At 34.6% G+C, this 18,265-nt stretch overlaps 1 protein-coding gene across 1 annotated transcript in view; it reads left to right on the top strand.

Annotated features, from left to right (window-relative positions):
- LOC142043039 (connector enhancer of kinase suppressor of ras 2-like) overlaps nt 1-18,265 on the top strand; it is a 207,787-nt gene that overhangs the window by 108,044 nt on the left and 81,478 nt on the right. The window contains exons 6-7 of the mRNA XM_075053707.1: nt 3,560-3,679; nt 15,693-15,752. Coding sequence (XP_074909808.1) covers nt 3,560-3,679; nt 15,693-15,752 — 180 coding nt within the window. The remainder of the gene's footprint in view (nt 1-3,559; nt 3,680-15,692; nt 15,753-18,265) is intronic.

The following is an 18,265-nucleotide window of genomic DNA, read 5'->3' as shown; positions in this document are numbered from 1 at the left end:
GGTCAGATACTCCCTCTCACTCTCCTCACACTGTTCCCTGAAGTAATGCTCTCTATTATACCTGGTGCATTACTAGCTTCACTGGTTGTCAGACTGAGCACTTTGTGCCTTCAGCACTCGAAAAATCTAATGACAAATGGGTCTGGAGGAATCTTATACAAAGTTATTGATTAGATATTGGCCTTTAAGTCCAAATACTTTATATTTTCCTGGTACTGGTACTGAAAACTTGTACTGACACTGAGATAGAGTTAAACCCTATGGTGAAAGGGAAATCTCAAAGGATTTACAAGTTCAGATAAGCTTTTGACAAGCCCTAACCAAGTGCCTGACTTTTTTTTTTTTTAAAGCCTTTTACACATACTCTGCTTCCAATGGGGATTAAAATTTGTCGTAAAACATTGATGTGCTGTTAAATTCAGAAAGCATGCAGTGACTTAGAAAAAAGCTTACTATTGCAAACCTTATTCTGTAAAGAACTTCTAAAAGCACCTGAAATCTTCTGGGATTTGGAGTGTGTATATGTATACAAACACACACACATATATACATATCTTTTAATCCACAATTCTAAGTGCATATGACTTCTAGAAATATATCTTTAGCAGGAATGTTACTTTTGACTTTTCTACCTGTTCTGAATGGAAAGCTAAAAATACAGAAGAGAGAAAAGTTTCCATTTTTAAGTATTCCATAGGCTCAGCGGTGAAAGTGTGATGAACCTTAAGGATCCTCGTTCCCAAGGCAGTAGAACTCATCTTAGCCTGAGCAAAATCACCTGAAACTACCTGATCCAGAGCATCCAGGCTCTGAGAATCAACATGTTTATCATAGTAACTCTGGGTGAATTGAGAAGAAACACCATCTTTCTCACAGCATCTTAAAAATAAAATTAAAAAAAAATTATTTCAAGGATACTGAATTCAGGAATAAGCTTTGTAAATTGTTCATTTCTTTTATGGTCACTTCATTTCTAAAAATAATAATAAAAAGAAAAGTAAAGAAAATACTCCAGAAAAATAATTATGATGCTCCAAAGTAAAATTTTACATTTGTAAGAGAGAAAATCTATAACTCTTAAACGCCACATGGCATTTTGTTTTATTTCTGAAAGATATTAAGAAAGATATACTTAGAAGTAAAGACAGATTTATAAAATGATGATCCATGATTGACTTTCTTCATTGGTTACTGGAGAGATTCACTGAGGTTTAGATTTGTTTGGAAGAGCTCCACATTAGGCCAGTATATGCTCATATGATGTGATTGCAGGTGCACAGTTGCCATTCCCTCACTAGTCATGTGGCTAGACTGTGTCTACTCTGCAACTCGGGTGTTATGGCAAAAGATAAGTTGGGAAGGAGTGATATTCGGGATCACTTAAACAGCATGTCTGAGAGTCAGGTTGGTTTTTTTTGATAGCTCTTCAGCAAAATGTGGTTATCAGAACTGCATCAGTCCTTTAGACTAATATAGTATGCCTATGATAATTAAAAATTACAACCTGCTAGTTGTTCTTTCAGCAGTAAATACAGATTATTAATTTATACTCTTTGTACCAACCCAGCAGTGCCTGCCATACTAAAAATACATGTTGTGACTTGTAAGTTTATATGGCTTGTTCAAGACTTAGTGGTTTCCAAGAGATTCTGTTCTTGTCGTGGCTCATTGAGAGAAATGTAATAAATGGGTTTAGGTGTTGGACGGCCTGTAAAGCTGTATGTAAAGTTCCTCTGCAACAGGTATTGAACTTCTTGAAGAACCCAATTTTGTTTGAGATTTTCTTAACTGCAGTAGTATTGCGCCACCTGGAGAGTACGCGCTTTGCTTCTCTGTGGAGAACTAGTACACAAGACCTTGGTCTTTTTTTTTTTTTTAATGCCAAAAATACTTTAGTTTATGTTAATGTATCATCTCATGTTGATAGTGCCATATCAAACATTATTTACTGACCCTGTGCTATTATTCATAAATTCTGCTCAGTTGCTCCCATTTATACTATCTCAGTCTTTGCATTATTTACAACTGCTTTTGGGCCTCCCTTGTACCTGCTGAACTACTTTTACAGCAGACTGATATTTTTAATTATTCTAATATAATTTTCTTGAATATTTTCCTCGTGCTAAAATCCTGCATAGATTTTAGTTAACTTTCTGAATCATGGGGAGATCGTAAAGATTTGTAAGATTAAATTTGATTGAAAACTTATATGTTCTTTATTTTGTTGCAAAGTTTATTTACTGAAACTGCTAGAAATATTTCTGGTAATTGTGACCTTTAGATGCAGTCATGTATACCTGAATGGGATGCTTTGCATCGTGCAGCTGATATGAAATACAAATGCCATATCCAGTAGCCCAGAGCTGTACTTGGATTTCCAGAGGAGTAACTATACAGTGAATGGAAATATAATCGATAAATTCAGTCAGTTAATTTATTCATTGTGACAACTTCATTTGTTTAACTTATATGTATAGTGTCAAACGAGATATTAGAAATCCTCATGCTTTTGCAAATGTCTGAAATAAAACTTCCCTTAAGGGATTTCACTAGAATTTGCTATAATTAGGGAAAATGAGAGTATAGTCCCCAAAGGAAAATAGATGCATACAGCACAACTTCAACCGGAAGACCATTCTGAAATTAATCTAAATGAATGCTTTCAGATTAACTTCAAATATTTTTAGGCATAGTCTTTCTGAAGGAACGCTTTAAGCAACACATGCAAATTTGGGAATAAATCTTTACACGTGAAGATTCTCTGAGAGTACCGATCAGCTCCTTTCTGATCCATAGACTTACTGTTTGCCTTTGCTGGATAGGTTTAATCCGTCAGTACCACCGCTACTATCTATGCAATGGGGTTCATACTTCGAAGGTGTTCGTGTGGATTGGCATTAAGATTTTGAGATCTCTAGCTGGAAGGCAGGATAACATAAAATTATTGCATAGTTGTAGTGATCTAGAATATCAGTTAAAGGATGTGTTCTAAAAATGCATAAGAATTTTACTTCAGGAAATGGATTAACTAAGGCACTTTTCTGCCAGTGTAATTTTTAACAAAGGAAAAAATTTCTAAGTTGTATAATGCAGAATTCACCTAATTATCACCTTTGGTAGGGTTGCTCTCATTATTTGGTAGCCAAAACAGTCTATTAAGTTGGTGTATAAGGCATTTATTTTTACGTATTTCACTAGACTTCCATTGTATTTATAATGATACATTATAATGTCAAATAAGATGAAGTTCATCAGGTTTCGTTTTTTTAAATGTGCATATAGTTCAAGTGGAGAAGGTAGTTTAGATATATAGATGTTCTCAGTGCAAAGTAAAATCTTCTGATCAGAAGAACTGTACATGCATGTACATTTTCTTGACATTTATGGCTATTTTCTGTTCCCTTAACCTCTTGTTCTTGACTTTCATATGCCTGTAGTTTTTACAATGCTGAGAAGTAAAATTATCTGTTTATTCTCAATTAGTTCTCAGAATAAGAACTTCTTCACTAGTAGTTTCAGTTTAATATGAGGAATTACATTGACTTGTTTTTCTTCGTAGTGTAAAACCTTGTCTGGGATTTGTGACCACATCATTTCGCTCTCATCTGATTCTCTGGTGTCACAGTCAGCACATCTTGAGGTAGTTCATCTCACCAGCATTATGCCCAGTGAGGGTTTGGTAAGTAGCAAAGCAGTTTAACTGTTAGAATACAGAATACAAGCCTCAGTTCTTTAGGGTGATTTCTTTTTTTAATTTATGAAAAAATCAAAATGTATTTTCATGCAGTGTCCTACTTTTTTGGTGAGCTGAATCAGATTTCTAAAGTGGTTTAATTAACATTTATCTAAATAAAGGGTTTGTAATTTTGTTTTTAAAGTAAAACCTGTTTTTCCTAAGGCTTCATGTGCAGCTGGTAACTATATGAGCACCTAAAGAAAAGTTATAGTCTTTTGATAGCCATATTGCAGTTTTTGGAATGTACCAAAGTAATACCCCAATACATACATAAACAAATAAAATTAACTAAATATCATTAACATGCTTTGAAAATTATTAGTGGAAGGCATGTTTCTTGGGCTTGCGTAAAAATAGTTATATGCTTCCCTAATGATTCAGTTCAAATAAACCTTTCAGAAGTATCATTTTAGAATCAAAATTAATCCCTTATATTCGTAAATTATTGTTCACTGAGCAGACTAGTTAGGTGTCTTCTGAACATCCCAGCTGCTCTGCATTAGTAGTGGGTCACACCATTAAAGTTTTCTGCAGAGATGATAGTTTAATAATTATTTGACTACCACTTTTAAATATTAAAGTACTGTTACATTTTTTGGACAAGGGATTTTTGTGAAGTTTTAGGGGTCGGTGGGTGAAGATTTCTGTCTCCCCTTGGTAGTCCCTTACTTTACAACCATTCTGATATTGGTAGGCCCTAGGAGGATAGGGATTGTGCTTGGGAACGTAAGATCCTAAAAAAACCTAGAGTGTAAGGTAGCACTAAAGGCACTGGCATGTTCTTGCACATTCTCTTCAAGAGACAGGCTACTTTTCCCAGTACAATCTCTTATACAGTATTCAGCTGCCTTCTCAGGACTTTTTTTCTTTTTTTTTTTTTCCCCCTTCAAGAGGAGGAATCCAGGAATGTTGTTTCTGTGTCAGAGGAAGCAGTTGGAGGAGGGAAAAAAGGGGAAGTGGGTAGAGAAATTGGTAGCCATGAGGCTTATCTGCAGAAAATTCCAGAATTGACAAATTAAAATACATTTGAGTGTCACTATACACATTGTGGCATGTTTCTTTTTTGTAATTCAGCGTGATTTACAGATTTATTTTAAATTTCTCTTAGTTGAGTTGTTTTGTATTACTTCAATACCTTACTCTTTGTTCTGACATTGAATAGCAATGAACATCATATGCAAATCCTGTCAAAATTACAAGAACATAATTATTTTGAGGTATGCATATTAATTTGAGAATGATCTAATTTAATAACATGGGGGGGGGGGTTATATGACTACATAAGTTTACTTTATTCTTACACTCTTTTAGTTAGCAAAGGACATTACCAACAGCATAAAACACATTTAATTTTAATTCTGTGGCATCACAGATGCTTAGGCCAGTATGTAATCCTGAAGACACATACAATTTGCTTGCTGTGCTGCTGCATCCTAATAGCCATATGTGTTCCCTTTGTGGCCCAGTTTCCCCTCTTGATCTGATTTCTGGGTTAGTGCAGGGATATCCAGAAAATACCAGGTCAGTATCATTTACGGCTTGTGTAGTATATATGCTGTAAATCTGTCAGTGCTTTTGACTTGCATTAAGACTACTGCATCCTACATGCTAGCAGTCTGGATCTCTATGTAGCTTTCCTTTCTATCCAGAAATGTAATATATTTCTACTGGTGTACTTAGAGGAAAGTTCACTATCAGTGCTGAAGAGAACGTGACCACAGATAGGACGTATTTTCCTCAGAGATGATGGAGCTCAACAAGGAGGGCTTGGCATTGCTAGTGTTTCCTATTCAGTGGTAGCGCTATATCTAGAACAGGGGTGCAGACTGGTGGAGGACAGAAAGAACGTAGCCTACTTCAAAAATGGCATGTCCTACAGTGAGCTGAAAATTTAATGGTGTGCAGTATTAGGCAGGTTTATTTCAGGAGTTCTTGGGTATGAATGGTATACTGTCTAAGCAGCTTATCATAAAGTGTCAGAGTACAATTTAAACTTTTAAGGCATGAGTGACCAAGATGAGAGTTGTTGGCTGTACTGTGTAGCCTGTCATGTGGTTCACACTTTCTTCCAGATGGCTCTCTTTTCTGATAGAACATCAGGCAGACAGAGCCTGTGCTGTAATGATGCTGTAGACTGGACTCTATCACTGGGTGGAAGAACCATGGTGTAGTTCTCCATCCGCAGTGTACTCATAAGTTCAAGCCAACAAAACTGCAGTAAGTGAGCACTGCTGACAGAGGACATCAGACAAATACTGCAATCAAAATTGCCTGTCAGTTTTTTCTTTCTTGGTTTTTGGTGGTTTGGTTTTTTTTTAGATGAAGTGAAATCACAGTGAATGACTGACTTTCCTGTGCCTAATTGTGAAGGCGCTGTAACATGTTAGGTTGCAAAGTTCCTTATAATCAATTTTGCTGACACTGTGTTCTGTTTAGAAGAAAATATGAAAAAGGACTATAAATGGGAATAAAAGAAAAATCATGTGAAAAGGAAAAGAAAACATTAATCAGAATCAAATATAGAACAGAGTAATGAATTACAAATGGCTTTCTCATGATTGTATAGCAGTTTTTTTCCACAGGATCTCTGCTCCATTCAAGAGAAAAATGAGCACTATTCACTGAATGGAAAGTATTCAGAGTTCCATTTTTATCCGTATCATTCAATGTAGGGGTTGAGGTCTTATTTACCACACTTCAGCTAAGCTCTGCATTCTTTTGAGTTACTAATTTCATCGTGAGTTGTTTTGGGGGGGGGGTTATGGCCTTATTGAGTGCTTCACTGACACTAATTAATTCACCCTCATAACACACTTGTGAAAATGATATTGTAATTTTAGTTTCATAGATAGGAATCTAATGCACAAAGCAATTTGTGTCAAAATCACCAAAAATCTATTTTTCAGGAGAAGCTTACCATACGATTTTTCAGAACACTTGTTACTTTTGTCACAGAAGTTTAAAACACAGTCTCTCTTGGTTTTAAGTGTAGCTAACATTTTCAGAGCTACTGAGAACTCTAGCTTCATCTTCATATAGGGTTAGCACCTAGAAAATGAACACAATTATTTGCCATTGGTGAAAAATCTGTTGTAAATTACTCAGATTTATATAAGAATTCAGTTATCTGGAATGATATTCAGTTAACTTAATTATGAGTCTTTCTCTATTTTCAAAACTCCATTTGCAGAACTGCTTTTATTATGTGCTTTCTAATTTCTTCAACAAATGAGCCAGAAATGCTATAGACATTGCATAAGCTTACACATAAACTGAATTAATTTCCAGGTCCAAGTCCATACAGTTACTACACAGAGTCAGAATTCCTGCAGGGCAGTGTCTGTGTGTTTAATTGTTTAAATAAATTCTGGATCATAAAGCATTTTCACAAAGGGACTGTATGTCATTTGAATGTGTATCTTCAGTTCTAGCTTTTTCTAACTTTCTGTCCATGCTTTTATGAGCTTAATAGTAATCTTTTTTTTCCTCTCTAAAGTATCTTCTTTTTCAGTCTGCTTTATTAAAAAATAATCTTATCTCATGCATTCCTCAGAACACACTCTCTGCTGATAGTTTCGTGGCAGTTTGCTGGACAAAAGAATTTGCATTGGGAAGCACACATTTTAGGTTCCAGTCCAAGTTACTGATGATTGTGTTTGCATCCTGATCTCTGCAGGCATTTTCTGGCCTCCAGAACCATACTGGTTTTTTTCTTCTCTCTTTCCATTCGTTCCCAGGCTGTACCAGTTGCACACACCAGTCAAATTGCTTCCTCCTTTTCCCAATTTAGCCACTGAATTTTCAGTGGTAAATACTAAAACACCCTCCATATATTTTCTTTTTAATTTTAAAGTAACTTTAAAGATTGTAAAACACTTCTGAATCTAGTACTGGGTATGGTAATACCATTTACATCTGAAGTGTACTGCATGATCAGCCTGAATAAGATGTCTGGAAGGCAAAACTTTGTTTCAAACTACCAATTTGACAAACTTGAAATAAATTCCTGTACTAAAAAAGTATTAGACTGTGAGAACCGCTGTCAGCTCTGACAGAAAGAGAACATGCATACATAAATTTTTATGAAATAGAATAGAATAAAATAACTTTAACTTCATGATATAAGAAAATTCCCTTCCTTGGCTTTTAGTTTTTCAATTCTTTGAGTTATTTATAGTGTCAATCGTAGCATAACAAAGGAAAATGGATCATTTTTATACTTACAAATGCTTTTTACAAATTACTTTTCTTTCTGCTTAGAGAAAGATAGGTTTCTATTCCATTGCATTGCATGGTAAAGTTCCCTGTGAAGTTACAATAACTTGTAGCAAATAAACTACAGCATGATTTTAATTTTTAGACACTTCACATAACTGCTCAGTACAAGGCAAGATTTTACTCAAAAATGTGATATTTGAAAAATCTACTCCCCCAGAATTTATGATGTTTCAAAAGCCCATAGATCCAAATTCTACATTTAGGAGTCCCAGAATTTCTATTTATTGATTAGACAAAGCTGGTGCAGCAGCACTGACTTTAAATGTCTTGGCTTGATGGACCCCACATAAGCAATAGGCCCTTGAGACAAGAGTTTGTGTGTTACTCTTTGCAGGGGAAGAGGTGCAGCTCCTAAGCTTGCTACTAAATCCTTGAGGGTGAGGGTAAGTGAAAGGCTATGCAAACTTTACTATTCATTACCTCAGACTAAGTCCAGAGCCAGCTTTGGAGCAGTTTTCCTGTCATATAAACAAAGGCAGGCTAAGGGAACCAGTGTTCTATTTGAGATGATGGATGTAGAGACCGTCCGTAAGATGGGAACATTGAGGGGGTTTTGAGGCTTGGGTTTTTTTTCCTCCTCCTGCTCTTGGATGGTCAGGGATTGTCCGTAGTGGAAGACTTTTATTTTATTTTTTTTTAGAGCCAGTATTATTTTGGACTAAACTTTTTTTTTAACCTTCTGAACTTGATGTGCTGTACATATATTTAAAGATGCTTCTGTGTAACATGCAACTTTAATCTTCTTTGATGAGATTAATGATTACTCTTAGGCAGGAGATTCTAAACAGGCAGGCTGTTGGGTTTTTATTGTTTGGTTTTGTATCTTCTGATGTCTGAAAAATGTTTTGCTTCTGGAGTGCAGTAGCACTTTTATTCTTCTACCTTTTTTGTTGTTGTTGTTGTTGTTGTTTTCTCTCTGAGCTTCCTACTGCTGATAGAAACAGTGTAATCTGCCACATTTACGATATACACTTCTTATACCCACAACTTTATTAATTTTTCTGCAGAGAGAACTTTCCCTGTTTCATTTAAAAATTTAAGGGAAGCAAAGTTTGTGTGAATAAACATTTTTATAAGACCAGCTGTGTATCATGGGAGGAAAAAAAAAAAGCCAAACAGACAAGCTGTCAGATGCAAAGGACCCTTCTTTATTAAGGATTATTCATCTATCTAATGTACAGCTACCTTTTCAAGTAGTACTTCTCTTTATGTGGAATTTGTAATTTAAGGTGATGGGGCCAATCTTTTCCATTTTTACAAGAAAGGAATTGCAAGAAGATGCAAGAAGAAAGGGTAGACTATGAAGGCAGTGTTTTTGTGGAAATAAATATAGCTGTCCTAAAACTGTTTGGGTGCTAATCTAATTATTTCAGATTATTTTTAAAGGCTTACAGAAAATTGACAATGTTCCATCATGCTTGACATAGAAAGGTTCTCATAGTCTACCTTTTTTGTTGTCCATAGGTTTCTATTTAGGTAGGATTTAGTAAAAGGAACATAAGAAAGTAGAATAAACTCTCTTTTGAGTCAGATGGCTCAGATAAATACATAGAGCTGTTAGTATGCTATGTAATAGCAAAGAAAATGAATATCAATAGAGAATCAGTTTAGGATTCTCATTTTTTAAAAAAGTAAGCTAGTGAAAAGGAAATGAAAAAGGGCACTAAATAAGGTAAAAAATACTAGGAGGTATCTTAAAGACTTTAAAAAAAAAAAAAAAAGTGTTAAGGTTTCAGAATAAATTGGGTGGGGAAGCTCAAAAAGGACCAAAAAGCCAAAACAAACCAAACTCTGCTTATATAGAAGAATAATAGAAGATACTAGAAATAAATCTTTTGAAGAGTGGAAGTTGTATTGCAGGAAAGGAAGTGGAGATGTTTAGTATAAATGTGGGCAAAAGATGGCAACATATAAGGCAGACCAAAAAAGATTTTTGAGAAGGACTTTTTAATGGCATGATATTTAAACAAAAAGCTCTTTCAGCCACCTTCTTAAGGCACTGTCTTGTCATTTGTTTATATGCCTCTGTCCAAATTTTATAGTTAAAACAAGGTTAAAGAACCATTTTATGTTTGGAGCAAAAGATCAAGGGGTGTAACAGTTCCCTGGTAGTTTGTAGCATTACAAACACGCATCTTTGCTATTGATGCTTCATTGTGTTGTAAAAGGAGAGCCTGCACTCTTCTCCCTGTAGAAGTGCTGTTGAGACACATAGACCGTTTTACTGTAGTTTCAAATACCTGAATTTTTCATGCAGAAGTATTTTGTCATATTCCAGCAAAGAAGTGGTATGAAAACATGAACCTTCTGATAATAGGTCATTGTTACCAAAAAGGAATGATGGCCTACAGTTGGAAGTGTTGGAAGTATGAACCAGAAATCCTCTTACTAAGGGACTTTAGTCCCATTGAGAAATTCGGAGCTCTTCAAATATTGTCTGAAATATCCATGGATTAACCTGGGAATAGTTGTTGACCGTTAAAAATACACTGCTGTCATTATATCCTGGTTAATTAACCAGATGACTGTGCAAGAAATTTTTCAAGGAAATTCCACTTACAACTGGGGAATAGTCTCTTCAAAATGGGATTTTAAATGGCTAATTCCTTCCCATATATTTTCAAAGGTCAGATTTTAACTAAAAACCTCTAAGTCACTCTCTCATTATGGGACAGTGACAGAGTTACTCAGGAACAGTCAGGTTCTTGATACAACAGCCTGTGAAACATTTCCTTGTTCTGTAGCACCTCTCATGTATCAGTATAATTCTTTGGAGTTTCATACCTGACATATCACAGTTATTAAAGAGCAACTATTTATTTTATTTCTAACCCACTAAGTGTTGACTAGTCTGAGCCATCTTCACAGAGTGAATGAGAATACTCAACTCTTGCCCAGAGGTAAGGGGTATAGTTTGTCATTCTTCTATGCTCTGAGATAATTTGTGAGATTCAAGAAGAAACTAGAAAGAATAAAAATCTCTTCTTGAAAAAAGGAGCAAAATAATTTTGAAAAAGACTCCAGTGAAATTCTGCTTGTAAGGGCAGAAAATAGACCAGTAATAGGACAGAAGATTTGGAACTGAGTTACTTGGGTAGAAAGAATAGAACAGGTTGTGATAATGAAGGATATGGTAGGAAAGCCCTGGAACTGGTTAGACGAGGAGAATGGACATTTGTGAGCCTCAAGAGTAGTAGGAAGAAAGGAAGACAGGTGGGTGGAGAGGGCAGCAACTGAAACTGGAAGGAAAGAGATAGGAGAAACCTCTACAGCAGGACTCAGTTGCATAGATGTAGATATCTGGTACCATTTTAGATGCCCATCTTTCAGTTGCCACTCCAGAAGGTTCTCTGTCATATCTGCCAAACACATGCATATTTCTTGGTTACTTTGAAGTGATTGAATATTCTCTGGATATCACTGTTTAAGCAGATGAGTTCATCCCTTCTGCCTGAATACTGATTCTGGGACTGGATGTCTTCCAAGAAAAACCTTGTGGGAAGATTGTGTTTGGGGCATTGAACGCAGAAGGAGAGACTAGAGCTGATGGGCAGGAGCGGGGAAGAAGCTTGTGTTATAGAGACCGAATAGGCAAGAAAACTTGAGAGGGATAGCCATTTATGTTGAAGAGGAAGGACCAGAAGACAAAGGGAGGTGGGAGACAACAGGAAAAAAAGCCACTTCCCACTGAAAATCTCCCATCCAGAGCCTAGGATGGATTCCAGGATTCAGCAGTTCCCTTGTTTATGTGCTTTTTGTCTGTGAAACCCACTGACAAAACATTCTTCTTATTTAGTCTTAGCCTGATGTTTTTGCAGTTTTACTTTGACAGCTTATATGGCTGAAATCTATGAAATAGTTTGCAAGCAGTTTGTGTAAAGAGTTCTATGAGAATAATTAGCTTACAAAAGTATATCTTCACTTCCATCAGGTTTTATAACAGAAGTTAATAGGATCAGAATAGCGGATATGTGGAACCTCTTTTAATAAATCAGTTTACAAGTTAATTTAGGATTGTGCCTATGTAAAAATACATTATTACAGAAGAATATGACTCTTGAATATACTGAATCAATATGGCTGCTTTAAGCCATAGGTACAATATAAAATAATTGTAAACAAAATAACTATTTCTAACAGTTCCAGAAGTGTCAGCAGTTGTCACAACAGGATCTACTTAGCTATTCATATCTGGGCTTGGGGAAAAGAGGCTTGCTGCTTCAGTACTTCAACTGCAGTATTAAATCAGTATTTGCCTGGAACTTATGTTATCTGACAGAAAATTTTTCAGAATGTATTTCCATTTTTTTTAGGCTTATAACCATAAAAAATGCTTATATTAGTGGAAATGGAATGAAACATTGATGAATAAAAAGATAGCCAATAGCCCATTAAATTGAAAGCAAGGTCCAGCTCTTTTGCCTAATCCAGACTGTTAATACTTGCATGCTTTTTCTGGGTTCACAGAATTAACAGCTCTCTAAATGACGAAGTTTTGCAATTTGGGACATTTCTTATAAGCCAGAGTAAATGATTTTTAGTTTTTCACTGAAAGTTTGATGAAAGTGATCCCCTTAAATCTTTCATTTATATCAGTAAGCTACTTCATGTGTTTATATATGAACAACTTAAACTTTTGAGGGGTTCTGCTAACCTGTGCCAGTATTGCTTAAAATAAGCCTGGAGATTCAAGTCTTTCTCTTTACAAATACTGATTTTAAAAAGGCAAATGAGGATGGGGGTGGGGATGAAGCACATCAGTCACTAAAGTAGGGTTGACACAGATTGTCCTTTAGAAACAATATTTTTCTAAGTGTCAGTGTCTTTTCATGTTGAAGGATAAATTGTCCTTTAAAAATCTTCCTAGAAAAGAAAGCAATTGAGAGCTGGATTGAACTGTACACACTTTGTTACACACTGCATTATCTGTTGTAAAAGGATAGGCAAGTGCTGACAGTCAGCATATCAAGGACAGGGTTTTTTTAAGGAAAAATGTTTACAGGGTTGGAAAGAGTGATTTGAAGCAGGGATTGTATCTGGCCTCTAGAACAGATGACATAGACTAAATAAAGCTGTTTTCAGAGTTGTTGTATGTTTTTCAAGGGGTTCTGTTTAAGAATACTTTAAATCTTGTTTTGAGTATTATACTCAAAGCTTTCTCTCAAGTGGAGAAATGTTTTTGGAGCTATTATTTTATATATGATGGATATGTAATATATATTATATAAAATACCTTGCACTCTGAATTATATACAATAAAAATGAATATAACAATTTTTGTATTTTTTTAGATAGAATGTAATCTTTCAAGGTTTTCAGGTAACAGATCTAGGAGATACAGTGCTACTGTAATGGTCAACAAGGAACAAGATCTTTCATTATTTTTCTTTTGGGAAAACAAGGATGAAAGCTTATCTAGGATAATTTGAAGGCTATGAATCATTCACCAAAATTGTTTATTTTTATATATTTTGTTCTTAAAGTTTAATAGCTAAGATGAAAGAGCAGATAGCAAAATGTAGGGTAATTCTTAGTGAGTAGTCAGTTTTTATGTATCTCGGATGGCATATGTTAAGAGATAAAATTATAATTTGATTTTTTCCCAAAATACACATAGTTTAACAAGAGGCTAAGATCTTTATGAAGAAATATGTGATAAAATTTAGTGAAAAGTTTAACACTACATTCTGTTTTGGCCTTAAAAATCTTAGTCTGTTGGTTTCTTAAGTGGGGAATGAATCTTGACAAAACAAGTAGGGTGTTAGAACTGTGATATTAAATTTGATATTAAAAGTGTGGCTGGAAATGTTACTGAAGTCTACTATGTGTTAAAATAACAGACTTCTGTGATGGATGCAGCAATGTTGCGTAACATTCCGGCTAAAAGTTCACTGTGGAAATCCAGCGTTACACATACTAGATGGATTTAAATATTTATTTAAGATTTTTAATGGACACTCAACATCCCATTCTCAATGAGAACCTTCAGGGTTTTTCATGATCTAGTGCTCTTGTTTATGGCTTTCAGTTGGCAAAGAAAATCAGATGTTTGTCAGTAACAGTTGAAGGTGCTACAGAAACAATAGAATAGTGAACACTGATAAAATTAAGCCAACTGTATAGAAGGAAATAGTGGAAGACTCCACAGAAACTTCTTTCTTCCAACTGATCACATTTTGTGAAAGTGATTTCAAGATCTAATTTAGACATCTTTGTTATTTACAAATGAAATAGCTTATGAAGCAGTCTCATTTAAGAGAACAAGTAGTCACGGTGAGTAGAGTCTAAAATGGAGTTTCCTATGCAGCAGAGTTAAGCATCCTTCTCAGTTTTAGACAGTCTTTACTTTTAAGATTTAAATAAACTTAAAATTTGCTGAAATGGAATTAGTTTACATTAAGGTAGAAGTCACATTTTCTCAGGATGAAAAATCACAGCAGATTCAGCTAGAGAAGGTTACTCAGGGCCTCATCCAGTCAAGTTTTGATTATCTCCAAGTCAGAGATTCCACAGATTCCACAGCCTTGCCAACCTGTTCCAGTGTTTTATCATATTAATGGTGAAATCGGGGGGGAAGGGGGCGGGGGTGGGGGGGGGGAGGATGTCTTTTTTTTTTTTTTTAATATAGTTCCAACTTGTGTTCCTTGCTTCTCATCGTCTCACTGTGCACTTTCAAAAAAGAGTTTAATTCCATCTTCTCTATACCCTTCCAATTTAGGTAGTTGTAAAAAGTGATATGATTTTAACTTTGTATTTTTTTTACCTTTTTTTTCTGTGTGTGTGTGTGTAAACACCCAGCCTGAAGATCTTCGTTGCTGTTTGAAATTGGTTTCTGTGAACAAAATGTTCTTTCGTATTGCTGGGGGCTCTAAGCTTCCATTCTGACAGCACAAGGTGATGCAGAATTATTGAAAGGATAATGAATCAGCAGTACAATGTACCAATTAGATTAATTAGATTTCAAAATTTGATGGATAACCATAGTATATGGAGAGATGTGAAGCTATGACCTTACTCCTGAGAGGCAAGAATACAAGCAATTGAGTCCCACTGACATTTAAGGCTCTCTGTGTGCATGTGTGTACAGTTAGATAGATACCTACTTAGGTTGTCTCTCTGTATCATGTCCATTGCCTCCTTGAAGCAGAATTCTTGCTGGACTAATTACAAAGCTCCTGTTCACCAAGTTCATTTTTCTCCACAAATTGGCAATATGAGCACTGGCTCATGTATTTTCTGAGCTAGGCTATGGTTTCATTTTTATTGAATCAGTTACTCTCTGCAGATGGGGCATTTAAATTTAGAGACTATTCCTGTTCATGGTTTCAGTTTTGATGCTTTTTAAATGTCACTAGTAATAGAAAGAGGTCATGTTAAATATTTCAAATACTGAATAGGAATGAGCTTTTATGCTGATGTTCAGTGTTGAATTTGGTCCAAAAACTCTGTTTGGAATTAAAAAAAAAAGCATTAAGTGAGAAAACTATGCTGTTTATAGTGGGTCTTGATACATATTTGTTTAACTTAGCTTTGCAAATGTTAATTGACCATGGTTCCTTCCAGTCTATTCAAATGTTATGGTCCTTAAACTGGAATAAACATACCATTTTAATTTCCGTGCAAACATCATGTATTTGTTTCCTACAAATATAAATTACCTTTCTTGCTCTTTTTTCAGGGAATGTATATCAAATCAACATATGATGGACTACATGTAATCACAGGAACAACTGAAAATGTGAGCTTCTTTATTCTAAATGACGTTTATCATGCATACAAGTATTTTCTGTATATCTGCAGTGCATTTTGTAATATGAAAACTTGCTTTAAATTAAGCCACTTTTTATTAATACTTTATCTTTTCTGTACCTATATTATCTTTGTAAAAAATTGGAACCCCTGAAAATAGACATAGAAAAATATCTGTGATGAAGTGCCTAATAACTGACAATATAATGAAATTAAAATCTTGAACTTCTGTCCTCAGTGGTTCTTCTAATACAACTTTCTAACAGTGTTCATGTATATATTTTCTCTCTGGCATAAAAGTGTTTTCCTTTATATTAAGTAAATTTTTCTCACAGAAGAGCATCATCATTACTCTAAATTAATATTGGTTGTATTTAATTTTTGTTCTTTACTTTAGATAAATCTCTCAGAACATCGGACAATTTAGATTCTTATAAAAAAAGAAGTATTTTTCTGTCAACAGAACAGTAGAAATAATATAACAGGGAAAAAAAATCTGCCTCAGGCATTTATATTGACCAGAGTGTTCACAAAATTGCAGTTACTGATAAGCATAGTTGTCATCTGAACATCCCTTAACATGTACAGTCAGCTTACTTTATGCAATGGGTAAATATTGTTATACAGTGATGACTACTTTTTTGCTAAGAGTTCTTTGTTTTCTTCTTAGAACGGGCAGTAATTTTTTTGTGATTTTTTTTCCCTAATTACCAAATTAAATTAAAAATTATGTTAGAAAAATTAGGCTTTTGAAGATGATGCCTGTCCTAGAATTGACTCATAGAAAATTAGTAGCTTCTGTATGTCTGAGCAATTCAGTAAAATAGATTATAAAATAATAAATTTTTAAATAGTTACAATATCAGCAGTATGGGTGGATGTAAAAAACATGGGTAATGGAGAAAGATAACTTAAAATATTATATTTCATATCAGACAGGTTATAGAATAGTCTTTGATAAACCAGAAAGTTTTCAAAGCTAGCAGTAATTACTGACAGAACTATCACTAAGGAGGGGAAAATTGTGAAAAGGAGCAAACAGATTTTGCTACATGGACAGGAGGGGATGGATGATTTGACAATGTTAAAAAACCAAGTTAGTTAACAATCCAAATAACTATTGTGTGGGATGTATAAAAAGTTCTTTTATGAAAATAACCATTCCTGAAAGAATTGTATTAGGAGAAGTTAAGCACCATTGTATTTTCATATTTTCCATTATCTGTAGTAAAAACACAGAAGACACCACGAAAAATCTATTAATTATAATTTTCATTGTAGTCCCAGAAGTGTTAGGCAAAACTGAACCAAAAGCACACAGAATTGCTGCAGCACATAAATCAGTATGACTGATCATAGAAAACCGAAACAGTTTTGTGTGACAAGAATAATGAAGTAGCTTCTAAATATCCTTCTTGTTACTTAACTTGCAATTCATAATTGTAGAATTGAAAAAAATAAATTGACTTCAACTGCTGCAATCTAATTACTATGACAGGCTTCATAATAAGACCCATCCGTTCTGTTTTTCATAGTGTTTTAGCCACACTGTTTTCATTCAGTCTGGGATCTGTTTAACAGCATATAGCTGGATAAATTACAAGTTTAAATTTTATAAAGCTAATATTGAAATTATGTAATGCTGACACCCAAGGAACATAAAATTAGCACTGTGCAGCTAGCCAACGATGTAAATACTTGCTGGCATACATCAATGGTATGCTGGCCCATACGGATAAGCTTCATATGTGATATTTTGTTGTACTTGATCTATATATATTGAGTAGTATTGCATCATGCAGTTTCTGTCACTCGGTTTTTAGACAGCACAAACCCATGGAAAGCCTGATGATTTGTGTGTCACAGTTTGTGAAGACAAGTCTAACGCAAATTAAACTTAATTTTTTTTTGCTTATTTGTATTAACGCCATTGGCAGCATTTAGAAGTCTTAAAATAAATGTATGTATATCTTGGGTCCTGAAACTTATGAATGATCCATCTTGATTATGTCACAACAGATTTTGTTCATAGATTGAATTACTCATGCTATAATTAATCCACTTTTTTTACTGTAATTCATTTTAGAAATATAATGCAGTTTGTAGGGAAAATATTTATATATTTATAATTGAAATTCACATGAGGAGTTACTAACTTGCCAGCCACTAAAATTTTTATTTTTATTTTGACTAAACTTTAGATGTCAGAACTTTTTGATAAGACACCACCATATGAAGTTGCTTTTTTGTTTTTGCTAAAAGTGTAATCACATGTGCAGATAAACCAGCTTCAAAGACCTTCAATTTCTGGCATTTCAGCAAATTGATTTTTCATTCCTTTTGAAGGGATAATTGACCTCAGAGCCAGTGTTTAATTTTAAAAGATAATAATTAGCTCAGTCTCATCAAAGCCAGGAAAGTAGCTAAAAAGAGAAAGGACCAGGCCTTTGCTTTTCCAACTAACATCAGCTGAAGTTAAATGTTATGAATGGTACTGTTTAC

This window comes from Buteo buteo, chromosome 22, assembly GCF_964188355.1.
Source record: "Buteo buteo chromosome 22, bButBut1.hap1.1, whole genome shotgun sequence".
Taxonomy (NCBI): domain Eukaryota; kingdom Metazoa; phylum Chordata; class Aves; order Accipitriformes; family Accipitridae; genus Buteo; species Buteo buteo.
The sequence above is the reverse complement of the archived record's forward strand: the minus strand, read 5'-3'. Positions and strand labels throughout refer to the sequence as shown.